The sequence below is a fragment of the Lepeophtheirus salmonis genome, chromosome 7 (assembly GCF_016086655.4).
Source record: "Lepeophtheirus salmonis chromosome 7, UVic_Lsal_1.4, whole genome shotgun sequence".
NCBI classification, from domain to species: Eukaryota; Metazoa; Arthropoda; class Copepoda; order Siphonostomatoida; family Caligidae; genus Lepeophtheirus; species Lepeophtheirus salmonis.
This window is the reverse complement of record NC_052137.2, coordinates 13,217,800-13,244,694: the sequence shown is the minus strand read 5'-3', so window position 1 is coordinate 13,244,694 and position 26,895 is coordinate 13,217,800. Positions and strand designations below refer to the sequence as shown.

The 26,895-nt window shown below is 31.6% G+C and overlaps 3 protein-coding genes across 3 annotated transcripts; all 3 read right to left on the bottom strand.

Moving 5' to 3' along the window:
- Positions 1 to 9,968: 9,968 nt before the first annotated feature.
- Positions 9,969 to 12,199, bottom strand: LOC121121334 (NADH dehydrogenase [ubiquinone] 1 alpha subcomplex assembly factor 3). The gene is made up of 2 exons (XM_040716220.2): positions 10,520 to 12,199; positions 9,969 to 10,461 (listed from the first exon to the last, which is right to left on the bottom strand). The coding sequence occupies exons 1-2, from the start codon at positions 10,721 to 10,723 to the stop codon at positions 10,060 to 10,062; spliced, it is 606 nt and encodes a 201-aa protein (XP_040572154.1). The 5' UTR covers positions 10,724 to 12,199; the 3' UTR covers positions 9,969 to 10,059.
- Positions 10,734 to 14,164, bottom strand: HDAC6 (histone deacetylase 6). The gene is made up of 2 exons (XM_040716219.2): positions 13,840 to 14,164; positions 10,734 to 13,702 (listed from the first exon to the last, which is right to left on the bottom strand). Exons 1-2 carry the CDS (start codon positions 13,991 to 13,993, stop codon positions 11,118 to 11,120), a joined length of 2,739 nt encoding a protein of 912 aa, XP_040572153.1. The 5' UTR covers positions 13,994 to 14,164; the 3' UTR covers positions 10,734 to 11,117.
- Positions 14,165 to 21,249: 7,085 nt separating this feature from the next.
- Positions 21,250 to 26,587, bottom strand: LOC121122000 (peptidylglycine alpha-hydroxylating monooxygenase). Its single transcript, XM_040717009.2, has 5 exons — positions 26,264 to 26,587; positions 23,433 to 23,655; positions 22,900 to 23,371; positions 22,781 to 22,840; positions 21,250 to 21,560 (listed from the first exon to the last, which is right to left on the bottom strand). Exons 1-5 carry the CDS (start codon positions 26,456 to 26,458, stop codon positions 21,458 to 21,460), a joined length of 1,053 nt encoding a protein of 350 aa, XP_040572943.1. The 5' UTR covers positions 26,459 to 26,587; the 3' UTR covers positions 21,250 to 21,457.
- Positions 26,588 to 26,895: the final 308 nt, after the last annotated feature.

Here is a 26,895-nt window from a genome sequence, read left to right as displayed (position 1 = left end):
GTTGAAGAAGGAACATGATGATTTAGTAATAGCAATGGGAATTAATAAATCACAGGGTCAAACATTTGAAAATAATGCTTTATATTTACCAAAGTCCATATTTTCACATGGTCAATTATATGTTGCATTTTCGTTGGTGACAAAAAAGACTGGAGGTTTGACTCTATTTACATCAAATTTAGAGAAAAATACAACAAATGTGGTATACAAGGAAGTTTTATTATAGAAATTTACCTATTAATTCATTATAGTTTATAGCACGTCGTTATCTTTATTGTATCACGCATCCTTTCCTTCGAAAAGAAACAGAAAAAAGACCCAAAATCATATGGTAGTTAGCCAACTAAGTCAATCCTACCAACTGCTATACATATCTGTATGTAATTCCATTCTATCACCGTCATATTATTTCTTCACCATTTCTAAAATGAATTATTATTTCACAATATTCAAATCTACATAGTATTTTATTCCATACTGTATTATAATATTGCGTAGTCATATACTATATAAATTTGTATTTTAATATAATAGCCAAAATTTCTTCATATAAATAATAAAATGGCCAATATATATATAAAATAAACGACAAGGGATCAACAAAAAATTGTTTTTCTGTCATTTTGGAAACGGGCATAAGTATAGAATAACATATTACTTAGTATCAAAAAGGACACTGTATGAAATAGCCATGACGTATCAAACGAGAGAAGGGAATCGATAGCTGTCAATAAAATACAAGGGGTTTTTTTATGGAAAATTGTACCATGTATACACTAGGGAGACAATAAAATCTTTTTTTTTTCTTTTTTGAAAAACTAAATGCCTTAGGTTAAAAAATGGTTCCTAATTATACAAAAAAACATTTAAGAAAAGTTTGAACAGTCTTGAAAAATATTGAGAAGTAGCTTAATAGCCCTAAAGTTTAGACAATTTACATTTTTAAGGAAAAAAATGAGTATTTTTTAATTCTGTCCATATACTTCCAACTAAAGATTTTTGTAAAAATAATAAATTGAGGTTTTGAAATTTACAGTAAAATTTATTTTATAATTAACACTGTATACGCTCTTGATTATAGATGCTAGATTAAATCAATATGACTACCTCTGTATTTCTGAGATCAAAAATGTCTTTTTTCAAACGTCAATATATCAAAACATACATTCATACATAGAGATAAACTTGGCTTTAGTAAAATAGATGGATATTTTTCTTCAAAGGAATGCAAGGAATCGAAAAAAAACAGTGAATTCAATCAGGTCCCATCTAAGCTGCCCTAAATATTGTGTAATATTTAAAAAATGTTTCAAAGAAAACATTGATTCTGTTTCAAGGATAAAATTCTTTTCAATGTTACATTTTTTCGCTAAGTATAGTACAAGATAATTATAGGAAATAAATTGTCTCGCTTGAAAATGATGTTTTAAGTGAAGAGAAATATTATTGTATTAGATATAATAATTAGTGATGGGACGATTTCAAATAAAGCCCAATGTCGATTAAGATGCAATTCTACTAAAAATTCCTGATGCCGATTCTTTAATACATCAAATTGAAAATTATAGTAATAATTTAGTCATAGAATATGATTGGTTGTGTTTTTTGTCAAAATCGGTCTGTCCTACCCAGCAGTTGGTACCATACATCTAATTGAAAATTCTAGCAAGCTCAATTACTTGATGGTCTAACCTTGTATTTATATTAAGCTTGTTATAGACTACTTAATATTAATTATAGCAAGAATAGTATTAAAAAAAAAGTTTTTTCGGACGTCATGGAGTTTTTTTGTCACTTTTTGGAAATTTTTCACATGTACATCACCGATTTTGATAATTTTTGGCTTATATGAACATGATTCCATTCAGATCCCATTCTAATTTTTTGCATACTCATAGTCTATGAGGAGCTTAAACTTCTAACAAAAAAATTTGCCAAAATCAAACTTGAAGTATGGCTGGGGCACCAGGGATGTCTGCAGGGGAAGGGCTAGGAGGGAATGTAGCCCCAAAAAAAAAAAAAAAAAATAATAATAATAATGATAATAATAAGTAAAGTATTTCTGCTCTTTAGTAGAACATTTAATATTTGAAATTTTTTTAAAAATTATCATTTAAAAATTAATTAAATTTTTTAATTTTTGTTCCAAAAGGTTTAATATTTGAATTGTTTGTAAACAGGTATGTATTTTTGGAATTTTTTCCCCCACAGATTAATTTATCGAAGATTCTTGAATTTTTTTTAATCCAACAATATTTATAATTTGACTTTTTTATTTTTTCAAAAATTTATTATTTGAAATTTTTTTCCAAAAATTTTTAATCGTTGAATTTTTTTTAATTAAAAGCCATGCCCCCCTTCACCCCCACCCCAAAAAAAAATATATATATATATATAATTCTGCAAACGCTCCTGGGCACCATTTTTTTCGTTATAATGTTTAAATGGTATTTTTTGAAAAATTTTATTTCTTTATTAATAGTTAAATTAAGCCAGCGTGTCCTTGTGAGCATGATAATGTGAACATTTTTGAAATCGGTTGAATTTGAGCGGAGTTATCTTCTACTGGAGTTTGATTATCCTAAAAATGCCAAAATTTGAGGTACTCCGAAACTGGCCCTAGTTCTCACATAAGTATAATATTTAAGACATTATGATCTTTTATTAGGATAAATACCCTCACCAAAAATTATCAAAATCGGTGATGATGATGTCATAAGAGTGTTTATACTTGACATTGAATGTCCCAATGAATACAAGACATAACAATATTTAAATATTTCATTTCGATATCCATGACTGTATTTTTTGTTTTTTGTAAGATACTATTATCAATATCAGCTGCCTATGATATAATTTTTTGAGGAGAATATGAATTACTGCTTTAAAAAGGACTGAGAAGAAACTTTCAATATTTAAAACAGTATTAGTGCAGGGAAAATATTATAATATTATATTTAAATTTATTTATTATGAATATTTTAAATCAATTTACACCAAAGATAGGTAAACATTCTTCTTCTGGAGGGGAGGGAGCTCTTAACACACAACACGACTGATTGAATAAGAACGAAAAAGAAGAAAGAGCACACGCAACAACCTATGCATAGTGTTTTCTTTACACAGATTCCTTCTTTAATAATAAGTTAAACTACAAACATATATAGAGTTGTTTTTGTTTTGTTTTTCTTAACCCTAGAGCATATGCGACGGCACAACCGCCCCAAGGTCATGGAAACTCCAATTTAATGCAGCAACCCGTGGGTATAGCATATACCTCAGAAGTTGAGATATATTTCAAAAATGCAATCATCACATTGTTACGAATAAAATAAAATCCCAAAGGGAATACTTATATTTTTATATAAGGAAAACAAACACCAAAATATAAACTAAAAATAAATTAGACATAAACACACCACAATGAAAATAAGATCCTCTCTTTAAGTAAAAATCAACACACATAATGTCATTTCACGATAGTTCGTGATTACCGTCAAAATTACAAACTTCAATAAAAACATCTACAAAACGACCAGTGGCAATAATTCTATCAATAAAAATAAAATGTACGTCTTGTTCCATTGCAGATCTCGACTAAAACCCCATATATTTCTCCTCACGCTTTCTAGGGCAATACATCTCATTATAAGATGTACAGGAGGTTCTGGTTCTTCTCCATACAACCTGCTTGAGTCATCCTCCACCAAGCCCATCCTCTTTAGATGTTTCTTCAAGGGAATATGACCAGTCACAAAACTTAAAACCTTTTTAATTTATGTTCTTCTCACTTTATATATTTTTCATCCCTAAAAAAAGACGAGGAAAAATGTACTTTGTTTGCCGACAACTTGAATCACCACGCCACTCGTTCAACCAGACATAATTAATTCTTTATTTTATTTCAGTTTTTACTGTGACTAGTCAATGTCGATTTTTCAGCCATTTTACATCCCATTATAGCTAGTGCATCTGCATATTCGTTGCCCTTATTATTTTTATGGCCCTTTACCTATGCCATGTTTACAGAACCTTTCAATCTGCCAATCTCAGCCAATATGTTTTCTTCCTGTCTAGTAAAGGTTCCACTTTTTTTCTTTTCTTTTTTGACAGGCAAGCTATGACAACCATACTATCAGTATGAAAAACCATTGGACAACCTGAATGTTCTTCCATCCCAATATGAGCTCGCAATGCTTGAAGAATTCCTTCCAACTCCTTCTGAAACACTGTGCAATCCATGTGATTGGAACATCATCCATAATTCTTAATCTACTTGTCATCGAATGTCTTTTAATACTAAAGTATAATGGTTCCATATTTTAAAAAATCTCCATTGTTTTTGTTGATGTTGATCGCATCGCACTACACATCAAGGGACAGGCTAGTTTATCGACCCTTCAAAATTTAGTGATGTTTTCCGGTTTATTTATGATATGAGGTGCCCATATTGCTTCCCCATAACATACCACTGATTCCAAACATGCCTCTTGAATATATAGAGTTATTACTTTTTTTGAAAATTACATCCTTTGCTGCAATATATCACTTTCCTAAACCTTTGGCGAAATAACTTTATCGCCGACAGTTTTGGACAGTGTTTACTTTGTTTGTAGGTAATACAGGCCTTTTTCTTAATGGTGCTTCACACATAGTAGTAAAGGGTCAGGTTTGTTGATGACAGCTGTCGAAATTCTCCTAACTCTCACTTTCTTTTTATTGGCAATTGAGTTGCCTTTGATGTCTGGCATGGAGCCTTATCTGGGGTCCATATCCTATTATCAATCCCATAGATGATGCTGTTGGAACAGGAAAAAGATTGAATGGAAAGACGTACCTCAATGGACAAAGTGTGTAGGAAAAATTATTCTCTTGAACTAAATGTGCAGAGATTTGATACTCGGTCGTTCCAAAAGAAGGAAATATACTTAATGAATATGAACTTTAAAGACAATTCCAAAGTCAGATGAAGGAATTGTAGTATTAAAATGTTTATTGTATTTATTCAGTACAACTACATCGGACCAATTAATGAGACATTAAAAAAAAGAAAAAAACGGTGGGTCAAAATAAATTTGTATTGGATGCTATCTATTTTAGATACAGTCCTGTACTTCAAGCCTATATCACTCCTGACAACACTGGAGACAGCCGACTTAACAATGTTTAACTCCTCGTATATGCTTCGTATGTTTTTTGAGGGAGGTTATCCATTTTGACATTGACGTTGTGCACTGTGTTTTTGTGCAGGCTTCCCGAGGCCTTCCAGCAAATGACATACGTTACATAAATTTTCCACTGTCATTCACCAACTTTGGGATATTTTGTCAATATAGTCATGGAATTTTAGAGACCTGGAATAATCGTGAATAATTTTTATTCACACATGAGAAGAATGGTGCTAGGTACTTTCGCCTTAAAGCCATTTTTTCTCAACGATATTGTGTGATAATGTATACATAATTGAGATTAATATGTCGTTATTTTTTATTTTTGGTTAAAATTGATGTTCCCTTAGAATTTTCAAATCAAAATATGTAATGTTTATTACTTTAAAAAAATTGAATGATTGTAATGACAAAAGAGCAATGATTTTCACTTCGTTATGAGCCAGAATTTTGTCAAAAGAAGAGACGGTTAGCTGCAGTAAAGCAAAACACAGAGTTTGGGGATCCAACTTAATGGATAGGCAGGGAATACTAATTTACATTGAATCTCCTCCTACCTATTTTATACATTGACCAACTAAAGGAATAAAAATGCCAACAATATTCCCTGAAGCACTACAGTACTTATCAAAGTTCATAGTTCAGCCTCATTATCCCCTTTTCAAAAAAGGTAAATTTTCAAAAAGTATATATAATTTACTACCTACCACTCATGACTTCATTTAAATATGAGTATAATATTTTGTATTGTATTTCCAGAGCTGAGAAAGAAAACCAGATAATAGATAAACGGATGTCTGACTTTCTTGAGGTGGATATAATGCCGAATTTCCGAACAATAAAAAAAGATCTCGATTTGTTATGCTTTCCTCAGAATATTCAAGATAAGTTCAAAGATGATTGTGCCATATTTTTTGCAATTTAAACTGTCGGCATGATACATAAACTCCTCTACGGTCTTCAAATTTGAAGTGATTTGTCCTTTAATATATTTATCCATGGTAAGCCAGTTTTCCAGAGTGAAATTTGTGATTCAGAAACTATTCAAAGATTTTTTGATGTCAACAATATCCTTGCTTCCGGAAAAATAAATCCTGTATATCTCACCAGTCAAATATATTAATGGCAAAAGAACTATTGAAGTATATCATTGAAGATGAAGGATCGGAGTTTAACGACCACATAAGCTTCATTATTGAACAACTCCAGTTACACTTAAGTCCGCTAAAGGGACAAAGATATTCGTCATGACTTCTGAGAATAGATTGTTGGTGGTAAAACACAAGCCCTACACTCTACAATCAACTCTGTGAGTAAGGAGCGATAATTTTCCCTAAAGATAAGATCGTGTCTTATTACATTATTATACTTCATGATCTAGATTGTACTTGGTCCATATAGTGATATGATCGCCGGATCTTGGAAGATTCGTCTTGAAATTTTCTGCCTAGTACACATTCGCCTTGTACATTTTTGCCGTGTATGTTTCCGCCTGCGACTCTTTTGCCTTAAGACTATTCTCCCTTGGATAATAATAGAGGGAATGCTACTTCTTCTTAGTTGTATCGATTTTTTAGCGGAATTTTTACCCTTTTATTCACAATGGTGGGCGATGTGTAGGTACGCCCCTCTCTTCTTTACAATGTATATTAACGACAATCGGTTTTATAATAATTAATAGTAATAAGATTTATTTGGGCTCAAACATAGGCTCAAAAAGATATAATGATAATATCAAGTTCCCTAGCGACTGCTAAATTCCAAACAATAGTATTACAAAATATTCAGGAATGTTCGATATAATAAGTTAATATTTAAAATGAAGGCAACAATAAATCTTAGAGATCTTCTAGATGTTCCTAGTCAACTTTTCAATTAATTCAGATAGAATTGTAAAAGTCCTTGCACTACTTATTCTCTAAATAAAAGGAGGATTTCATCGAGACAGGGTATAAATCTTTGATTTGATTTGATCTTACCTTACTAAAAGAACTTCATAAATGTATTAAATGATTCTTAAGAAAAATCATTATGAAATACAATTCAAAGGCCTTTGATGGGGATATAAGGGAAACTCTTATAAAATTGACAACTTTTTTTATAGTATATTTCTCCTATAGATTGAGAGTTGAATATAAATAAACTGGAACCAATAAAATATTCCGAATTAAGCCCCAAGTTATATATTTTATGAAATTATTAATATCGTTCGATTTACTTATAATGATTCTATACGGGGTTTTTTTAATAGAGAAGTAAAGGTTAAATTTACAATTTATTGTATGTATTATACAATGGAAAGGGTTTTCTCAATGTTGTTCTGTATATTATACATGTTTCCACATACTCATTTTATGCCATTGGGAGGTCAGTATAATATTTGTGATGGTGTGAGTATCCGAAATATTTAACTGAGTAACAATTTGTATTTCTTCAAAATGGAAATTGATGATTTTATTCTTCTGTATCTCTTGAGGTAAAAAACTATGAAGAAAGATGATATTATACGACACAACTTTACAAATTCTTGCTCTTCAGAGGTATCTCCGGTTCTGATATCCTGCAGAGAAGATTTTCTTGATGTTTTAGTCAAATTAGACATCAGTTACACGATTTGCTTAAGTTCGTGAGAATTTCTAAGTCGCCGATGTTCAATGTCCATGCCTAGGCATGGACTCTCTGAGTCTTTATGAGTTTAAAATACACTATGAAATAACAATTATAGCTCATTAGAAAATCATTTAGAAAATGATATTCCAACTTTAAACCTCAAACTGTGAAGATCTTCTAATCCTATAAAACCCTCGAATTTCGACAATTCTAAAACTCAAGTGGGCTTTTGTATTTACTATTTATCAACCACTAAAAGGATGCTTTATTTCGGAATGGTTAATTCATGAAATGAGCAAATTAAATTTTAGCCCAACTTTTCGGATGCAAAATGCACTCTGGAAAAAAAATCGGTCAAAACCAAAGTATCCAAAATATTTCGTTGGGCTAAAATTTGTTTTTCTTCAAAATGAAAAATAAGGATCTTATTCTTATGTATCACTTAAGAAAATGAACTGAACGAAGCTTTTGAAATTCAACAACAAAAATTTTAAATTTTAACTCCTGAAACACTTTACATATAGAGAATGTCGTTAAAAAAAGTCATTTTCAAATGGCTATGGAAGTCAAAAAACACTCTTGAAGACTGAAACTTTACAAACAATTTTTTTTAATTAAAATACAACAGAAGATCAAATTAACAGGCATCTCTAAAAATTGGACACCCTAGTATACACCTTAAAATAAAAATTTAGAAGAAGTTGACCTTTGTTGTGAATTTTGACCTTTTATATGACCTTGACACAGTACTTTATAAACTTATAATGTTATATGCATATTGCTTTAAGCATAAAAAGGCTTTAATGATCACAACATTCGCGAGTTTCTTGTTATTACTTTGTTAATAGATTTAAAAAATACAGATTTATGGCTAAAAAAGTAAGTTTGGGGGTTGGCCAAATTTTTTTTTTTTTTAACTGTTTAAAAAATTATTTTTGACCCGAAAAGTCGGGATAAAATTGAATTTGATTTTGACACCCTGCCCCCCACCGCTATTGATAACGGGTCTGTAGATGTAGTTACTGATTAGCACTTTTTCCATTTGATTCGCTGTCAGGTATGTTCATTTTTATTTTTCTTATTATATTATTTTTATATAATCTATTTTGTCTGTAGGTTCAAACTCATTATATAGGGAGATTTTGATGATATGGTTTGAAATTTTGGGACATAATACCATCATTTTTATAATAGAAAGCAACTATTTACTGTTTTTTTATACTAATAAACATTACATATTTTGATTTAAAAATTCAATAGGAGCATCTATTTCAACCAAAAATATACAATAACGTATAAATATAATTGATTTATATATTAAGAAGAAATATCCTTGAGGTATAATGACTGTAAAGCGGAATGTCCGAAGGTAAAATAGTTTAAGGCAGAAGTACTGGTCACCTAGAAGAATAATAAGAAAGGTCGAAAAAAAAATATTCGCTGTCATTTTTTTACACCATTCGTCCAAGAAATAAATAAAGAAAAGCAATTTTATCTTCATGCGTGATTATTCCATTGGTGTAGAATTCCATAAATATAGTGACATGGCAATCTCAAAGATATATCTGTGGGAGTATTTCCGGCAAGAATCTGCACATTTACACTTTCTTCTATTACGGTGTTACCTCGCTAACACAATTATACCCGATGTATTTTGTTGTCATATGTCGATTCCCTCCTCTCGCTTGATACGTCATGGCTATTTCATAATGGTGTATTTTTGATAAATAAACGAAGTAATAACTAATAAGTTATTCTATACATATGGTCCGTTTCGAAAAGAACAGGAATACAATTTCTTGTTGATTCTCGTCGTTTATATAATGTATATATTAGCATTTTATTATTTCTATGAGGAAATTTTGGCTATTTCTTCATAAAAGCATTATAATAACAAATCATAACTACTCTTTTAATCAAATATTACAAAGCTATATTATAAATTATAATACAGTATCGAATAAAATACTAAGTAGATTTTAATAGCATCTAATTTATTTTAAAAATATGGAAGAAATAATAGTCTACGAGTATATAAGATATAAATAGTGGTTGATATGATTTACTTATTTGGTTAACTACCATATGATTTCGACACTTTTTCCTATTTCTTTTTAGAGGAAAGATTGCGTGATAAAATAAAGATAACAATGTACTATAGTTAAGACAATTTTAAAAAAAGTCTGAACGTTATTGAGACATACAATACTTAATAGTATATATATTTATCTTCTATGTCACATAAAATAAACTAAATAAAGACAGAATGAATGCATTATAATTAAATTTCTTTTAAACGTTTTACATCTTGGAAAATAGACTTTGAACTTCCTGAACCAGATACTAAATCAAAAATATCTCCTTCACTCTTTAAGGAGATAAAAGCAGCAGTATCCGTTTCATTCGCAGAATCAACAAAAGACGGTGGAATGAAAGCTCCAGCAACAGCTCGTCCTTCAGATGATAGAAAGTTATAAGTTGTAACGGCTTTATTTGTTGGAAGGACTTCGACATTTAATTTCATGGTTTGTTTTAGTTTGAGGATTGTTTTTGGATCTATGGGATCGCCAGGACTTCCATATCCAATGACAATAATCTCAGGCTTAGGTTTTAAAATATTGAACATACAGAGGGACTCTTCGTTTATTTCCTTCGCGCTTCTCACAACCCAACCAAAAATTCCCTTCACAATGTATAATTGATAAAATAATAAAATTATGTTCTGTGTCTGTTTGTGTTACCTTTGGAAGAAGAACAATGGGTCCAAAGGCCTTGATGTTGTTGTTGAGTCGAAATCCAGTGGTATCATAGGAATCTACCATCAGATTAGCGGCATCTTCATTGAGAATCGTTATGGTTGTTTTTCCAGGGGCATCGTAAGCAGAACAAAATGTTCTATTTAAGAGTGTTTGAGTCGTTCTGATGTATAACCTATTTAAAGCCATAGCCAATACCTCTGTAATGAGCAAAATGTATTAGTAATAATTAATTCATCAATCATTAAAGAAGAAAAATTGGGGTGATTTATAAAAATCAATCTGATTATATTGTTAACTTGTCAAAAAAAAAAAAAAATATACATACATACATATCTATATAGCTATTTATAAATAATACTATGTAAAACTTAAAACGTTAGTACTAGGATAATATAAACATAAATAATAAATCCTAAATATTCTAAGTTAGTTAAAAAAATAATACTTTGGATGAATAGTATAAGAAGTATTACTAAAACTTAAATATTAAAATGTCAACAATATTAAAATACTGGCTAAAATACTATGACAACAATCATAGCGATATGCTGCTGATATCGAATATATAGAGTTAAATAGTTCAGTTATTATTCGAAGACGAACATGAGGTGGCAGATTTCATGGTTGATGGAGAGGAAGACATAGTATTGACAAAGGAAGAGGAATAATGGAATCCATACTCGGATGGAACATACTCTATGCCATCCGTCAATATTGAACTTCTTAGTGATAAGCTGCCCATGGATATAGCTAAATTGTCTGGAATAGTAATATCAGGAGTGTTAGGAATTTTTTGGGAAAGGTAGGATAGGCACCCCCAAAAATTTTTGTGTTGTTCAATAACTTTCTGCATTGTTAATGTATCCCTCTCAGAAAGAGACTTGGAAGTATTTGGCATTGGAAGAGGATGGCTCATAAGAGCTTTTGTACACATTACCATTGACAAAGAAATTGATGTTAAATTGTAGCCCCCTTCTAGAGCGAGGATAACTTTTCCATTGGCCAACTTGGATAAATGGTGCGTCATGTGTCCATACATTTGAGGAGAAACCTTACAATGTCCAAGAGGGTCGTTGATAGCTGCATCAAATCCGGCTGAGACCAGAACTAGTTCTGGCTCAAATTCATAGGCTATAGGCATAACAATTTGAAAAAATGCAGCCAGGTACTCAGGGTCACCAACACCAGGTCCATCCCAAGGAATGTTGACGTTAAATCCTTCACCATCTCCTTTTCCTACAAAATTTATGCCTGCGTCATCTTTACAAGGAAAGAAAGAACCTCCGTCAAAGCGATGTATGGAAATATATAGAACAGATGGGTCATCATAAAATGCTTTTTGAATCCCATTTCCATGATGAACATCCCAATCAAAAATAAGTATCCTTTTGAGGCCATATTTCTTTTTTGCATAAGCCGCACCTATTGCAACATTGTTTAAAATACTAAACCCCATGAATTCTTCAGGCTCTGCGTGATGTCCTGGTGGTCTTATCATAGCAATACCGCCTTTGCGTTCGCGTTCATAATCTTGGGACAAAAGAACAGAATCAATTAAGTCTAAAAATGCTCCAGCTGCAAAATGAGCACAATCATGAGAGTGAGAATTAAAAAATATCGATTCAAATTGATCAGCAAACGCCTCTCTATCTTCTTGAGAACTTATTTGGGCTAATTCGTACAAATCTTTAATATGATCATCACCATGAACTAATAGAATTTCTTCATTCGTAATCCTTCTTTCCGTTTGTATCTTGTTCATATTTTTTAAAAGACCAAACTCATCATGCATTTCAAATATATTTTTAATTCGATTTGGACACTCTGGATGGCTTGAATCATCCAGATTGGAATGTTTCATCATTATTTCATCATACACATAGTTCACTTTAATGGTATCCATTTCCCAAAACGGTGAATAGCGCAATCTTTCTTCAGAAATAACATCATTGAAATACTTAAGCTTTTCTGGTCCTAGAGTATAATAATCTTCTCCAATTTCAAAGCCTTCAGGAGTCACTACATCTGACGTTCCTCTCTCATAAAGATAGTCAATGTTAGGAACAAAGCAATGCTCTAATTTGTCTTCTTTCAAATTTGTCTCGTTGTATTTTCCCATCCAGTTTAACTGTTTCCAATACGCTTTGGAATATGTATATACATTAAGAATGGATTCAACACAACTAGGAGATAATTTCCATGATTTGAGTGAGAGTGGTACACAAGGAGCACCTAAAATAGCTCTCACTGTCATGGCAACACCTTCAGCAAGTGATTCAATAAAATATCCTCCTTCCAATATAACTAAAAGTCTTCCCATAGACAAGGCATGGAGAGATTTTATCAAATGACCGTAGAACGCTGGAGAAACAGACATTTCTCCTTCCGGGCATCCAATAGCAGCATCATATCCACCTGAAACAATGACATAGTCCGGTTGAAACTCATATGCTACTGGTAGTAAAATACGATGAAGAATGGATATATATTCAGAGTCTCCCATGCCAATCTCGTTTAGAGGAACATTGAGATTGAAGCCCCTTCCATTCCCTTCGCCAAGCTCAGTAAAGTTTGACTCCCTTAGATGAGGCCAATAATTTCCATATTCATACCGATGAATAGAGAAATACAAAACATTTGGATTGTCAATAAAAGTTCTTTGGGTACCTTGACCATGATGTACATCAATGTCTACTATGAGTATTTTGTTAATTCCTTGCTTTTTGAGTAAGGACTTTGCGACAAGTGCTGCATTATTGAGTATACAAAATCCATTACACTCCTTCTTCATAGAATGATGTCCTGGTGGACGTATAAGAGCAATCCCAGAATTTATTTCATTAGAATAGAGAGCATCAGAGAGAGCAAGTCCACTTCCAGCAGCCGTAAGAGCTACTTTATATGTATCTTTGTTTAAAAATACGGAATAAAAGCTTTTAGAAGCAAAGTTTTTAAATTCTTGAGAACTGTTCAGTTGTGAACTAGACTTAAGCAATTGGATCAGGCTTTCGTCATGAACCTCTAGAATTTCATGCTCCTCCGCAATTCTAGAAGGAATCTGTTTACACCGCTCAAGAAGTCTTGTTTCTTTTAGTCTTTCCATTATCCGTATTAGCCTCTCTGGTTTCTCAATGTGATCCTCATCCCAGGGATTATAATGAAGGTCTACAAATAAAAATAGCGTTTAAAAGAATTTGTATTACATATCTTATATCTACATAAAGTAAAGTCAATTGACCCTCTATCACTATTTATTCATTAACATAATTAATACTACTACTACTACTACTACTTGGAATTACCAAAAATAGAATCGTGGACATAACCAACGGATAATGACTGAGGGAGAGACTTTACGGAGTATGCTCCTTCGTATGGGTCTTCAGGTAGTTGAAATACATCCTTATTGTTCTTCTTCGATCGACCTTTGGCCATGATATCCCTCAAACTAGACATGACTCCAGATACTTTTGTGTTATGGACTGGATGCGATTTTTCCTCGGAGGTTTGGTGATACACAATACGTTACAATAAAACAAAATATTTTGTGTAGGCGCAGCAGATGAAAATATGTGAAATAGAAAAGGAATAGCAACATTTATTCATTTGGTAGCCTTGATTGCAACTATTGCTAACAAAGTCCATGATCTTTCAACCTACAGTGTAGAAAACCAAAAATGACGTCACAAAGGAAGTTTTAATATTAAAAAATAACTTGGTTACAAAATAAACTGAATATTTTTATAAATAGCTTTGAAAAAAGCTACTAATAAAAATGAGTTATTTTGGGTACTGTTCTTATTATTTTCTTTTTTACCTACTAAAACTACATATTTATAAATAACTATTCTTCTTATTTTCCCCAAGGATAAATATATTTATAAGTTATTTAATAATTAATATTATTTTCTTATTGATGCAATTTGTTAAGTGGGGAAATAATGTTGTTTATAAGGGATGACAAATGTATTTTAAATTATTTATTTACCCTTTACATGATAGAATCATTATACGGACTTCGAGTCAAAATTAACTTTTTTTATTAATTGATAAAAGCAGTTAAAATTAGTATAAAATTGTATTTTTTTACATAAAAAGCTCAAAATAAGTCTTAGTTTTTATACATTTCTGAATATACGCGTTAATTTTACAAATCCAAGCTTCAAATACGTATAAAATCATTATTAACCAAAAATAAATAACAAAAAATTCATTTTTAACATATTGATAATATTTTTTTATATTACGATGAATTTTTATTTGTCTCTTTTCAAATACATCCACTTTTTTTTTCTTTTAATACTTAAATTAATATAAAGATCATTAATCTAAAAAACTTTTCGATCCCTTCAGAGGGAAATAAAACTTGCCTTTCTATTTTATACTTTATATTTTTGAAGATGATAATTAAGTTTCTCAATAACATTATCTTCGAATTCCATCTCCATGAAAAAAAAAAAAAAAAGATAACCATGTTTTTTTAATTTTTTAAAAAGCTTCTACTTGATGATCCGAGGGTTGCATTAATCCCTCTTTAGAGACACTTTGGAGACAGGCCGACGGATCCAAGTTACTGTTTTTAATAGATATATGAGGCTATTCCTCTTGAAATTTGAAGGCATTCCAGCTACATACAGAGTGAGGACTCAAAAATTAGAAAATTTTAAAAGCCGTTTCCACTTCTACATATTTTTATTTTGTCCCATTTTTATGGTAAACTTTTGTAGCAAAAGTTGGTAATTCAACAAACACTTTTTATTCAACATGTCCCCCTCCATTCTGAATTATGGCTTCAATACGGGGACAAACAGCTGGCCTTGATTACATCCAAGGACAAGTTGTTCAACTCCTCCGTATCACCCTTCAGGGCATCGACACTTGGGTGATAAGTCTCGTTCGTCTTGCCTCCAAGACGCACCCATCAGCGAAGTCTAGGGGGTTCACGTCGAGCGAGAACAAAGGCAAGAAGTCTACCGGCCAGAAGGAAGCCATTTTCTTTCTACAAAAATGCTGCACCTTCGTGGATGTTTGCCGGGGTGCCGTCTTGGGTAAACACATAGTTGGAATATATATATATAATACCAAGTGCAGTGCATCTACTTCATGTAAGTCCTTTTGAAATGTTAACATTCTTAAAAATATCAAATACGGAACGGACATTTTCCGAATTTCACAAAAAAATCTCCAAAATAAAATCTATAACCATTTAGATTATCGAGCCCTAGGCATTCTCAATTTATTTTATTTTTGGAAGTCTCTCAATAGCATCTGGATTCGTAAACTATAGTACAGGGAGCGTTTCTGTCAAGAATATCTCAATCATATTTTGATACGGGAAAGTAGTGGTTTTTTAGATAACCCATAATTATAATCTCTCAAAAATATTGTCAAGATTTTCAGCTCGAATAAAAAGTTTTTGTGATTGATCTAGAAGCATTTTGGAGAACTATGAACTTTCATTGAAATGGGAGATGCCAATGAGAGAAAGTTTAGATAAAATTAACATAACAACCATCTGCTCCGATATCACAGGGGATGTCATATCGTCTAAGTCCTTAATCAATAAAATTTCCTCTAAACACATATCTTCGATCTTCGCCTCTTATGTGAATTTACAAAGACCAATTGTGCCTTTTAGGTTGATAATTTCATCAATTTCAACAGCCTTCCTAAGGAACTGTTCCAAATCTCCTTCTCTTCTGCCCTTCCAAAATTATTTAAAATACAAAATATATCCCAACGAAGCCCAGGAGATTGTATAAATCCTATAAGAATTAAATTCCTAACTTCTCCTGAAAGAAGAGTTTAAATATCTTTTACGAACAGCCACACTTGACGTCGCTGACAAGTTTTTCAAAAGTTATGATATTTCTACAAAGAAATGCCTGAGACGACAGATCACATCATGTGGGAATGTGTCCAACTACATTTGACCTATATGGGTATTATACAACTCCTTCAAGAGCGACATGGTAAAAAAATTGGAAGGATCGACTTTCTGACAACCAGTAAAAACACTAAAATTGACGCCATGATCACCAATGCACACTATATTTTATATAAGCTAAGGACTATAAAAGACAATGATTTAAATGGAATCATTCCTATTATCACTTTGTACTCAAGTACTTTAAATTGTATTTAATTTGAAATTTTAATTTAAATCGCTTTTAACTTTCTACCTGATATTTTTATTATGATATATTTGGTGTGATTTCGTTGCCTTTGTTTTTAATATTTTTGAATAATTTTTAATAACATAAAGAATGTATCCTAATAAAGGCTGAGAAAAAAAAACATATAGTTGTCCCTGGGAACGTGCTCTTCCGCCATGGCAAAACATGGTACCTGAGTACCTTGTAGTAGACGCCTGTGTTGACTTTATCATTGACCTTGAAGAAGTAAGGAGGCATCTCGTTGACGCCACGACGCCGATGACTATGATCTGAGCTGGATGCTTGGTCCTGAAGGTTTCCTCGATCTGAGCTAATTTCCAATGAGTTGGAGTAGATTGGGGGAGGATCCGCCATTGAACAAAATTATCAATCAAAATCATCTGAAAAAATATATAAATACATTATAATAAATTATTCACCAATTGGTTGATTAATTATTCTCCTGGATGAGTAAAATAGTGTGTATTCCTTGATATCCCCAACTTTATGTAAAGTCTTTAATTGGTAAGGCCCATATCGATTACTATCTGCATCTCTTTCCCACTGTTCTTCTCGATTTCCATTATGCCTTGAAATGAAATGTATTTTAGAATGGGTTGCTCAAAGCCTTAGTTTATGGCAGTTTCGATATCTAAAGTAACACATAACTTGCAGTTGTTTGAATGATTGTATTCAATGTGGTTTCATGAAGTTTAACTTCATTGAAAGACAAAACTGTCAGATAAAAATTTTTTAGCGTCACTAAACGCAAAAAAGTATTTTTCGATAATAGAAGCCCATTCCACATAAGTTTCTAAAACTAAAAGGATTCGCAATCCAAATTCATTGTTGTATAATTTCCTACAAACACGATATTTCGTCTTAATCTGAAAGGTGACAATCGCTGTTAGAATAAATCATTAAAATTAATTTAAAATTAAATAAATATAAACTAAATTTCAAAATGCATCTCATCTCGTTTTCAGTTTGAGTTTTGACAATGATAACGACTTCTTGCATTAAATTGAACGAAAGATGCACTAATTAAACTTGGGTTTTTAATCCCTAATTTAAGTTAAAACTTCCGACGGAGTTCAGCAAAAATAATTTAAACACAATATATACATGTACATCAGTTATAAAAAGAAGTATGGGCAAATTCTGGAAATCAAATCAGAAACACTATTTCTAACGCCTTAATTAATTAGTAAGGAGATATGTTCATTTTCTCATTTTTTTATAGGTGATAATCTAAGAATGATGTACATTTTTATTGATAAGCTCCGAATTCACTGGCTTTGTTGCCATGTAGTCATGGGATCATTCATTTTCTTATTTTATCTTCTTTTTATGGGAAGGAATGAGGGAAAACTTTTCAGAAAATGAACGAAGGAGCGAGAAAATGATAAATGGGACAATCTTGGACTTTAAAAGGTATTATTTTATATAACTACAAGGAAAGGATTACCCAGCGTTCCTATGGCCAAGGAAGGAGCTCGAAATAACATTGAAAATGCTCAATATTATTTCTTCTTAATGTTTAGATCTCTTCGATGTGGGCAAGCATTATAATAATATTGTGCCAGTATAAAGTATGTCCAAAAATTGATGGGATTGTTTTAAAAAAAATCACCTAAAAATTGATTTTTTTGGCGAAAAACTTTATTTACTTCCCAATTTGACGACCTTTAAGCTTAATACATTTTTTTATGCGGTTTGGCATCCCTTTATACAGATTATTCAAAGTATCTGGAGAAATTTTTCCCCAAGCTTTTGACAGTTTTTTTTATATTTATTCTCTGAAGTTACTGGCGCATTGTCATTGAGTTCCCTCTGGACCAAGGCTCACAAATTTTCAATTGGAGACAAATCAGGCCATGTGCTTTTGCCCTAGGAAGAATCCAAGTGTTCTGAACACCACTTTTGTGCCTTTTCGGAGAGGTGAGCAGTGGCACCATCCTGCTGGAAAATGGCTCTTGATGTGCCGGACAACATTTTCCTCTTCAAAGGAGGTCCAGTTTCTTCAATACAAAACAAAGCTGACATCAGAGACTTGCCGAAGATCTCCGTTACATAGTACTCGGCCGTCACAGTTTGGTTTCGTGGAATCAGGTGAAGATCTGACACTGCCTGGGGAGTGATAACGGCCCAAACCTGAATTTTCAGAAGAAATTTCACAGTTGGAGTGGGTTCCATATCTCCCTTATCTCTTGCCCAAACCCGATCCGTTTGGGGATTTGGGGCATGAAATAGCTCAAATGGACTTTCATCACTGAAGAGGATACATTTCCAGTCATCTGCAATCCAGTGTCTCCGCTCACGACATAATTGAAACCGGGCCTTCCTTTGGTTTTCTGAAAGTTTGGGGTGCAGACCAGGTAAGTACGGCAAAAGATTCAAAGAGTGCCTCAGGTAGTCGTGGATCTGTCCATAACTGCCTGAGGCATACTGGATAGCTCTTTGAAGTCAATTTTTCTGCAAGTTTCCTTGTGGATTGCTTCTTTTTGGTCAAAGATTTTGAAATCGCCAGTTTGGGAACTTTGCTATTTTTTTTTCTTCCTTCCTCGACACTTCTGATTTGCAAGGGTTAGACCATCCTTCCTTTTCTTAGACCAATTCTCAATCTGTAACCTTTGAGCAAAGTCTTTCTGGCTTGATCTACCCTCTATCAAGTCAACAGCCTTGGCCGTGGTCTCCAAAGAGTGCTTTCTCACCATTTCGGATACTGAATTTCAACTAACACCCTGATGTGTTTTCTGAGCCCTTTTATACTGATGTATGATGAAATCATCGAAAATTATCGCATCAAATAAATTCAATATTGCCTAATGATTGTATCAGTCAAATTTTATTTTATCCCGACCAAAAATATTTATTTTTACTATAAAACGGATATTTTTAATACCACCATCAATTTTTGGACATACTGTATTGTATAAGATTTAAAAAAAAATGGTGTTATAATTTACAACTAACATACCGATATAAATGCTTGAAAAGTTTGTCTAGATTAGAAAACCATCATTTATTTTTACTTATTTTGAAGAAAAAAAAACCAGTTAATATCATTTATTGGCATTGTAAAGTGAAACACACCACTACCTACATTTTTTCGTACATGCAAAAACAAAAAAGTTATAGAAAATAATGTCGTCGATAAAATAACTTTTGATAACTGGTTCATTTTTACAAATATTACAAGAATTACGTAATAAAATGTTCCGAGAATTGAAAATACTATAAATGTTATATTAGGATTGTTAAGGGCATGTTCAAAATGTATCGTTTTCTGGCATTTCTTCTTAAAAATTGACATTTGATGAAAAACAAATTGAAAACCATCAATTTTTATATGTAATATTTAAATGCAAACAAATCTCCAGGCAGATTTCTACAAACTTTATTTTTTCTACGAATCCAATAGCACATTGGAAATCCATTTTTTTACACCTGAAAAAAAATTGACTCTGATTTCTTTTTTTGTCCATAACTTTTTGATTTGAAATAAATTTAGAAACAGTATTTTCTTCTTATAGTTGATTTTGATACGCTAGTCATTTTTTGATTTATAACTCAATCCCCTATCTAGTCTCTTGTGTTTTGTGTATTGAATAAGCCCCATTTATATGACCTCCCCAAAAAAAAAAAAAAAAATCATGCACGCCCGCCTTAGCCTGTCCGGGTTCAAAAGAGGTACCTATGCAAAGTTTCTTCTTCCTAGGTCCAACGGTGTGGGCACCCATACAGGACACACAAACGCTATTATATATAGATAGATAGATTATGTATTTTTTACATTTTTATTACCTTGATCTTGACCTTGTCCTCTCAAAATTTAATGGCCTCTCACTGTGACCATATATAATCTTCGTATGAAGTTTGGTGAAAATCAATTTGCAACTTTTGTCGTAATCCTGGTGACTAAAAAATAACTAACAAACAAACAAGGGCAAAAACATAACCTCTGCTCAACTTCTTTCGGGGTAAAGCAATAAACCAAGTTGCTCATCGTGGTCCAACGTCATCAATAGCTGAATAATGTCTTGGTCAAAATTTATTTTTTTGTCTCTTAGAGGTACTATTATTTCTTGGATTTTAGAGAATCATTTACTCTTCTTTCGTCAATGAGTCAAGGCGTAAATTTTTACTTTATTATTTGTTGTAGACTTTTGGCGTGAGCCCGAAACAATTGTACTGGAACCTGGTTTACACTTCTTCTAATTTATATTATCTATTTATACAAATTAGATTATTGCACACTAAATAGGAAATAAATAACTTTAATTTCTCTAAACTATTTAACAAAAACATAACTTTTTTTTTTTTAGATAAAAATGAAAGAAGTATGAAGTGTTCTACTTTTGGGCTCAGGCTTTCCAACAGGCCCAAACATCTCTGAATGTATCTTAAGCTCACATCACCAATCAATTCTCGTTACTATTAAGTTCTAATGGAATGTATCTAAAGGAGATACTGAAATATTGACAAAGTGGGGAAAAAAATGAATTCCATCCGGGAAATTAAATAAATAACAAAATAAACTTTTTACATAAAATATACCTTTTAGAAATGTTTTGTAACCTTTATTTTGAAATATTATTCATACAAGGGTCTTGGAAGTAGAAAGACAAGATTACGATAAAACATTCTATAATATAAGTTGGTTAGTTATTCATTTCAACATAGATATCCATGCTAACTTCAATCTCCTGATAAATACAAAATTAAACTCCAGCTATAGGTTATCTTCTTTCATACGATCATATCATAAAATATTGGAATCAGTCGGAATATTTTTCAGATTTGCTCCAAAAAAAACTCCTTCCCAAGAATAAATTGGAGGTCCAAAAGATTTGCAATCTTTAGTCCTACAATTTTAATAATCCTTTATTTTGATTTAAAGTCACTTATATATGGGTTATTCCACTTCAAATCGACAAACGGTTTTCTCTAGACCCTCTCAGAGTTGTATTAAACATTCATAGTGTGTATAAATTAAACCATTCAAATACCTACAAATAGTGCTAATTCTTTTCATTTTTCGTTCTGTTTGATTAAGATCCGTAACTTGATTATTTGAAGAGGGTTTTTTTTTTACCCAAATATAATTGAGTAACATTTTTATGGATACTACAAATATTAATTCCATTTTATTTTTTAAACTTCCCTCTTCCAAGTTGATTAAAAATCATTATCTGCTGTTTTGTTAAAAAAGGAAACCGAAAATTCACTTGGTCACCCTGACCATTTTAAGAATATTTGGGAGGTGAGTGAAGTATAGTTATCAATTATACTAGTGTTTCATTTAATTAGCAGCGAACAGCAATGAGATGAAGGAAATAGACAGAAACCCCACTCTGTTTCTTCAAGAATATAAGATCGAATAATGATAAAAGCCTTTGAAGATTTAAAAAAAAAATATTTTAGAGTAGGAACTACAAAAAGCCATTATGATATTATTTCCATCTATGAAAATAATAATTGTACAAATTACAAATAAAACCATTACAAGCTTTTGGATTTTAATAATCGGTCAAAAAATAACAGAAAATTTCCCACCACTAATTAAATTTGTTAGTTATTGTAAATTGTTTTATTAAAACTAAGAAATAGTCATCAACCTAGTGTATACTAGTGTTGTATCGGTCCTTATTTATTCGGTCCAGTCCCAGGGACGTCCGCAGGATTATATTGAGACTTTTATGTCAAAAATTCACAGTTGTTCATAAAAAAACTTTAAAAAAAATTGGAAAAAAAATTTCAAATATTAAAAAAAATTAAATCTTTGGAATCCTTTGGAAAAAATTTAAAAATCCAAAGCTGTTGACAAAAAATGTAATTTCCGGGACAAAATTTCAGAGCTCGACAGTTGTTCAGAAAAAATTACTTTTCTGGAAAAAATATATGAATCTTGACACATAAATCGGTTTTGACAAAAATGCTAAAAATAACACTTCTTATTTGATGGGTTAATCGCTCGATTGCATAGATTTGTAGTTTTTAAATAGAAAAGAACATTAGTTTACTGGTGATTTGACTTGGAATGCCCCATGTGATGTATGTATACATGTTTCTATGGTATACTTACGAAAGTAATTTTCTGTTTTCAACCCAATACATTAGATAAAAGTTGCACATTTCATTTTCCCTATAGTAAGGTTTCATTTTTAGTCTCTAAATAGATTCATAAATAACTCAGATACATACTTTGTAGCCCCAATCCAAACAGCAGTATCTCTGTCATTTACCATTGTACATCTGGTTGCCAATGTGTCTCCCTTTCTCATTGTTATATTGTTTGTAGGATAAAACATTTGTGGAAGCTGAGGATCTCCTTTCCCAAGAAGTGTCCACGTCTTGCCCTGATTCTCAACTTTATACCCTGATACAACCCTTCCTAAAGCATGTGTATGGACACGGAAAGCAAAGGGATGAATGATTACATCATCATCCTTAAATGTGCAGGCTACATCCATCCATGTCTCAGATCCCGAGGGAATTCTTCCAGATCTTGTTGATGTAAATAGTACTGCAGCCGTTTTGGGCTGAGATTCTTCTGTGTAAACAATTTTCACACCTGATGAGTCACCAGCTTTAGGAATGTATTGAACTGAGGAATAATGCACTTGAAGTACGAGCCATTGAATTTCATTTCCACCTCCGACTTTGAAAGATACTCCTATAGGAATTAGAATTATGAATTAGACTATGGGGTGGAATCATGTGTTATAGATAAATACCTTTTGGCAGAATGAGATGAGTTGCATTTTTTGCCCATGAATAGATTATCTGTGAACCGGATTCGCATGGATAAGTTGGCCATCCATATTGATTCTCAATTTTATTCATAGAACCGCAATTAAATAAGGGTTTATTACTCCCTGGAGTAGCACATCCATAAATAAGCATGTGATGAGCCGTTTTTTCATTTGCATTGGGCTCAAACTGAATTATATCGATTTCCTAGAGTGATCTTAAGAATTATTTCATTTCTTTGCAAAGTGTAAAAAACCTTATGATTGATTTATTTAAAAATGGTAAAAATTGTCTTTTTTTGTTCCGAAAGTGAAAAAAAATGAGAACGTCCACTGATAAGAAATTGAGAAGAATATGAAATCTTTCCAAAAAAATTGATACTTTTTCTCAAAAATGAGTAAATATCAGGAAAAATAACTTGGACAGACATTATAATTTTACTACCGCCGCCTGTGCACCTAGTTTTTTCTCTTTACCTTCATTGTACTGGGAAATTGGGATACTTAGATAATCAAATAAATAAAAAGTATTGTTCAAAAATATTCAGATTTTAGTCAAATGAATTTTTTGACATTCAATCATGTGCTCCATCTATACTTATCGTCCAAAAACTACCCAAAATCATGAAAAATAGTATTTTGGAATATCTTTAAGATGGATATTTAGATTCCTAAAAAATAATCTTCGAGTTTACCACATCTTAAGGGATGGAGAAAAATACAGAAACTTATTAAAATTCAAAAAAATAAATATTTAGATAGGTCAGCCGGTACAGTACAATGATCATACACGTTTAGAAACGTTTGTTACAGCCCCAGATACGATATAACATGCATTACATTTACAAAACTTGTTGCACAAAATAAAATGTGTTTAGAAAACGTTTGTTTAAGTTCAGTTTATGCTCAAATGACTTCTTCTCAGTTATGGAGAATATTTTGATCATATATTACTTTCCTACGAAATCATATAAAATTGGGAGAGTCGTTTCCTGTATCTTGACGGAAATATTTAAATTTATTTTTTCAAAACTTAGAAACTATTGATAAATAGAAATACTTAAGAATCGGAATAGAAGAATCGGGAATTACATCTAATTTTCCCAATGTCAATTACGATTAATTGCCCCATCAGTAATTATAATGTTAGCAATACCGGGTGTAGAAAAAGTAGTCTGCCTCTAAGTAGTCACTAAAATACTCATAACACCATGCAACATAATTTTTACTCGAAAGCTGAAACCCTCTTTTATTATTGTTATTACCGCCGTAGAATACGAATATGACCATTTAAACTTTCAACCTCAAAAGATTTTGCCTTTAAAACCTTTTTTTGAAATTCACGTTTTTAGGGAATAACTACTATTCGTTGCCATATTTCGACATGAAAGAACAATATAAATTGAAAACTAAAGAATATAACATATTGATACAAACATTTCAACATTTGAAAAATGGATAATTTATTACTTTATCTTAATTACAATTAATAAAAATTAATATAACCCCTAAAAAATCGAGTAAAATGAAGAACCTTACATAGAAGCTAATATCTTTTTATTTTCCCTTCAAGTGCTTTATATTCTACTTGAAGCTATAGAATATACCCTATACTTCAAATTTTTAAATTGCTTTTAAAAAATGTCGTTTTCCATTGATTTTTGGTCAATTTAGTTTTTAATACTTATTAAGAAATATAATAAACTGGTTAGGTTGCGTAAAGATATATTATAATAATATTCTGGTGGACAAATTCAATGGTTTATCAGTTTATAACTATCAATTAATCAATTATTTTGAATATAAAACATCTATAAACTTGTTTTAATCCCCTTATATCTAAATTCTTAATTATTTTAGTATACACTTCTTAATAAATATTAAAAACTATATTATCCAGTCTTCCAGGCACGGATTAAACTGCTTATGATGGTGTTTCTTCCCTTCATTGCAACATATACAGGATTTTTGTTCACAATATGTACACCAATCAAAGGCTTAGAATCTAAGCTATTGAAAAATAATCGAAACTTTAAGATTTAATCAACAACCCCTATTTAAAACTGTATTTTTATAAGGTTTCATTACTTTTTCTACTGCCGGTATTGTGTTACTTTTTTGTTGTTTCCATAACTAGCGTGAGCCAACTCGCCCCAGCTACTCTTACTTAAAAAATACTAACTACTCAACCAATTTACTCTATTTAACTATAGTTAACCACAAATAATCATATGCTCATGAAATAAAAAGAGCTTAAGAAGTTAATCGAACACTTGAATTTCAAAAAACGAAAACTAAATTCCTCCGAGGTTGTACATTCAGAAAATGAGTCACAGCTAGTGCTGGATTACTCTTAGGACTGATTTTCTAATCAGTCTTTCCCCTTCCCCTTTCCAGTTTTTATTTTTGATTGTCCCGATCTGTTTTACAATTCAAAGGTCCTAGGGACCGATACATCGAAAAATGAATGATAGCTAGAACCTATACTAATAAGTTATCGACAGGTAACTTCCGGTATATTATCTTTTTGAAAGGAGTAGAACAGCTGGAAGGACTTAGTACTTTTATTAGACCGATCCAACACTATTCGCAGCTCAAGATTAGGTATACTTATTACTCTTAAAGAGCCGTAGCTGATGCAACACTAATATGGAGTTATACAACGAATAACTGCAGCACAGTTCGAAGAAACTTACTAGAAATTAAAGAACACCATCTTTCCCGACTCTTTCTTATTAGATAGGTATACTATGTATACAGAATTTCCCACTAACTCTTTACTTTTCTTTAAATACAAATAATGTCAAAATACTCACCTTCAATGAATTCAATCTTTTAGTCACACAGTATAAGGATTCTTCATGTATTGGTTTTAAATATGGCATTTGAATACTGAAGAACTCTGTTTTTGACGAATTAAGAGTTGAGCACTGAAGTACTAAAAGTGTTAAAAACGAAATTAAACACTTCATTTCTATATATAGTTTCTTTCTGACTGATTTCATTGCCATATTTTCTACGGTACAATTAGTTTGAAAGAGTGAAACCCTCAGTTCAAGAATGTAAACATGTTCAGAGTGAAAAAACCGTTACGTGATTCTTTATCGGTCATGCATGTATGTATGTAGGTATATATTACTTAACTGTTTATCAGAAGTCAATTTTTTAAATAATAAAAGTTTGTAGAAAGATATAGTCACACTATTTTTATTTTTATATATTTATAAGAAGTGCAATAATACTACAGGGTGACTCAGAGAAATTGGGGATTCATAATTAGATACAATTCTCTTGATAACCTAGGCCATAGGGCGCTGGAAGCTTCGGCAGGCTCAGTTAACTTCAAGCAAATCTAGCATGGTCATTCTAATGGTTTTGGACTTTAAATTTATATTCCCTGAATAGATGGATTAGCCCAAGGAAGAAATTACAAGACAGTACACCAGCC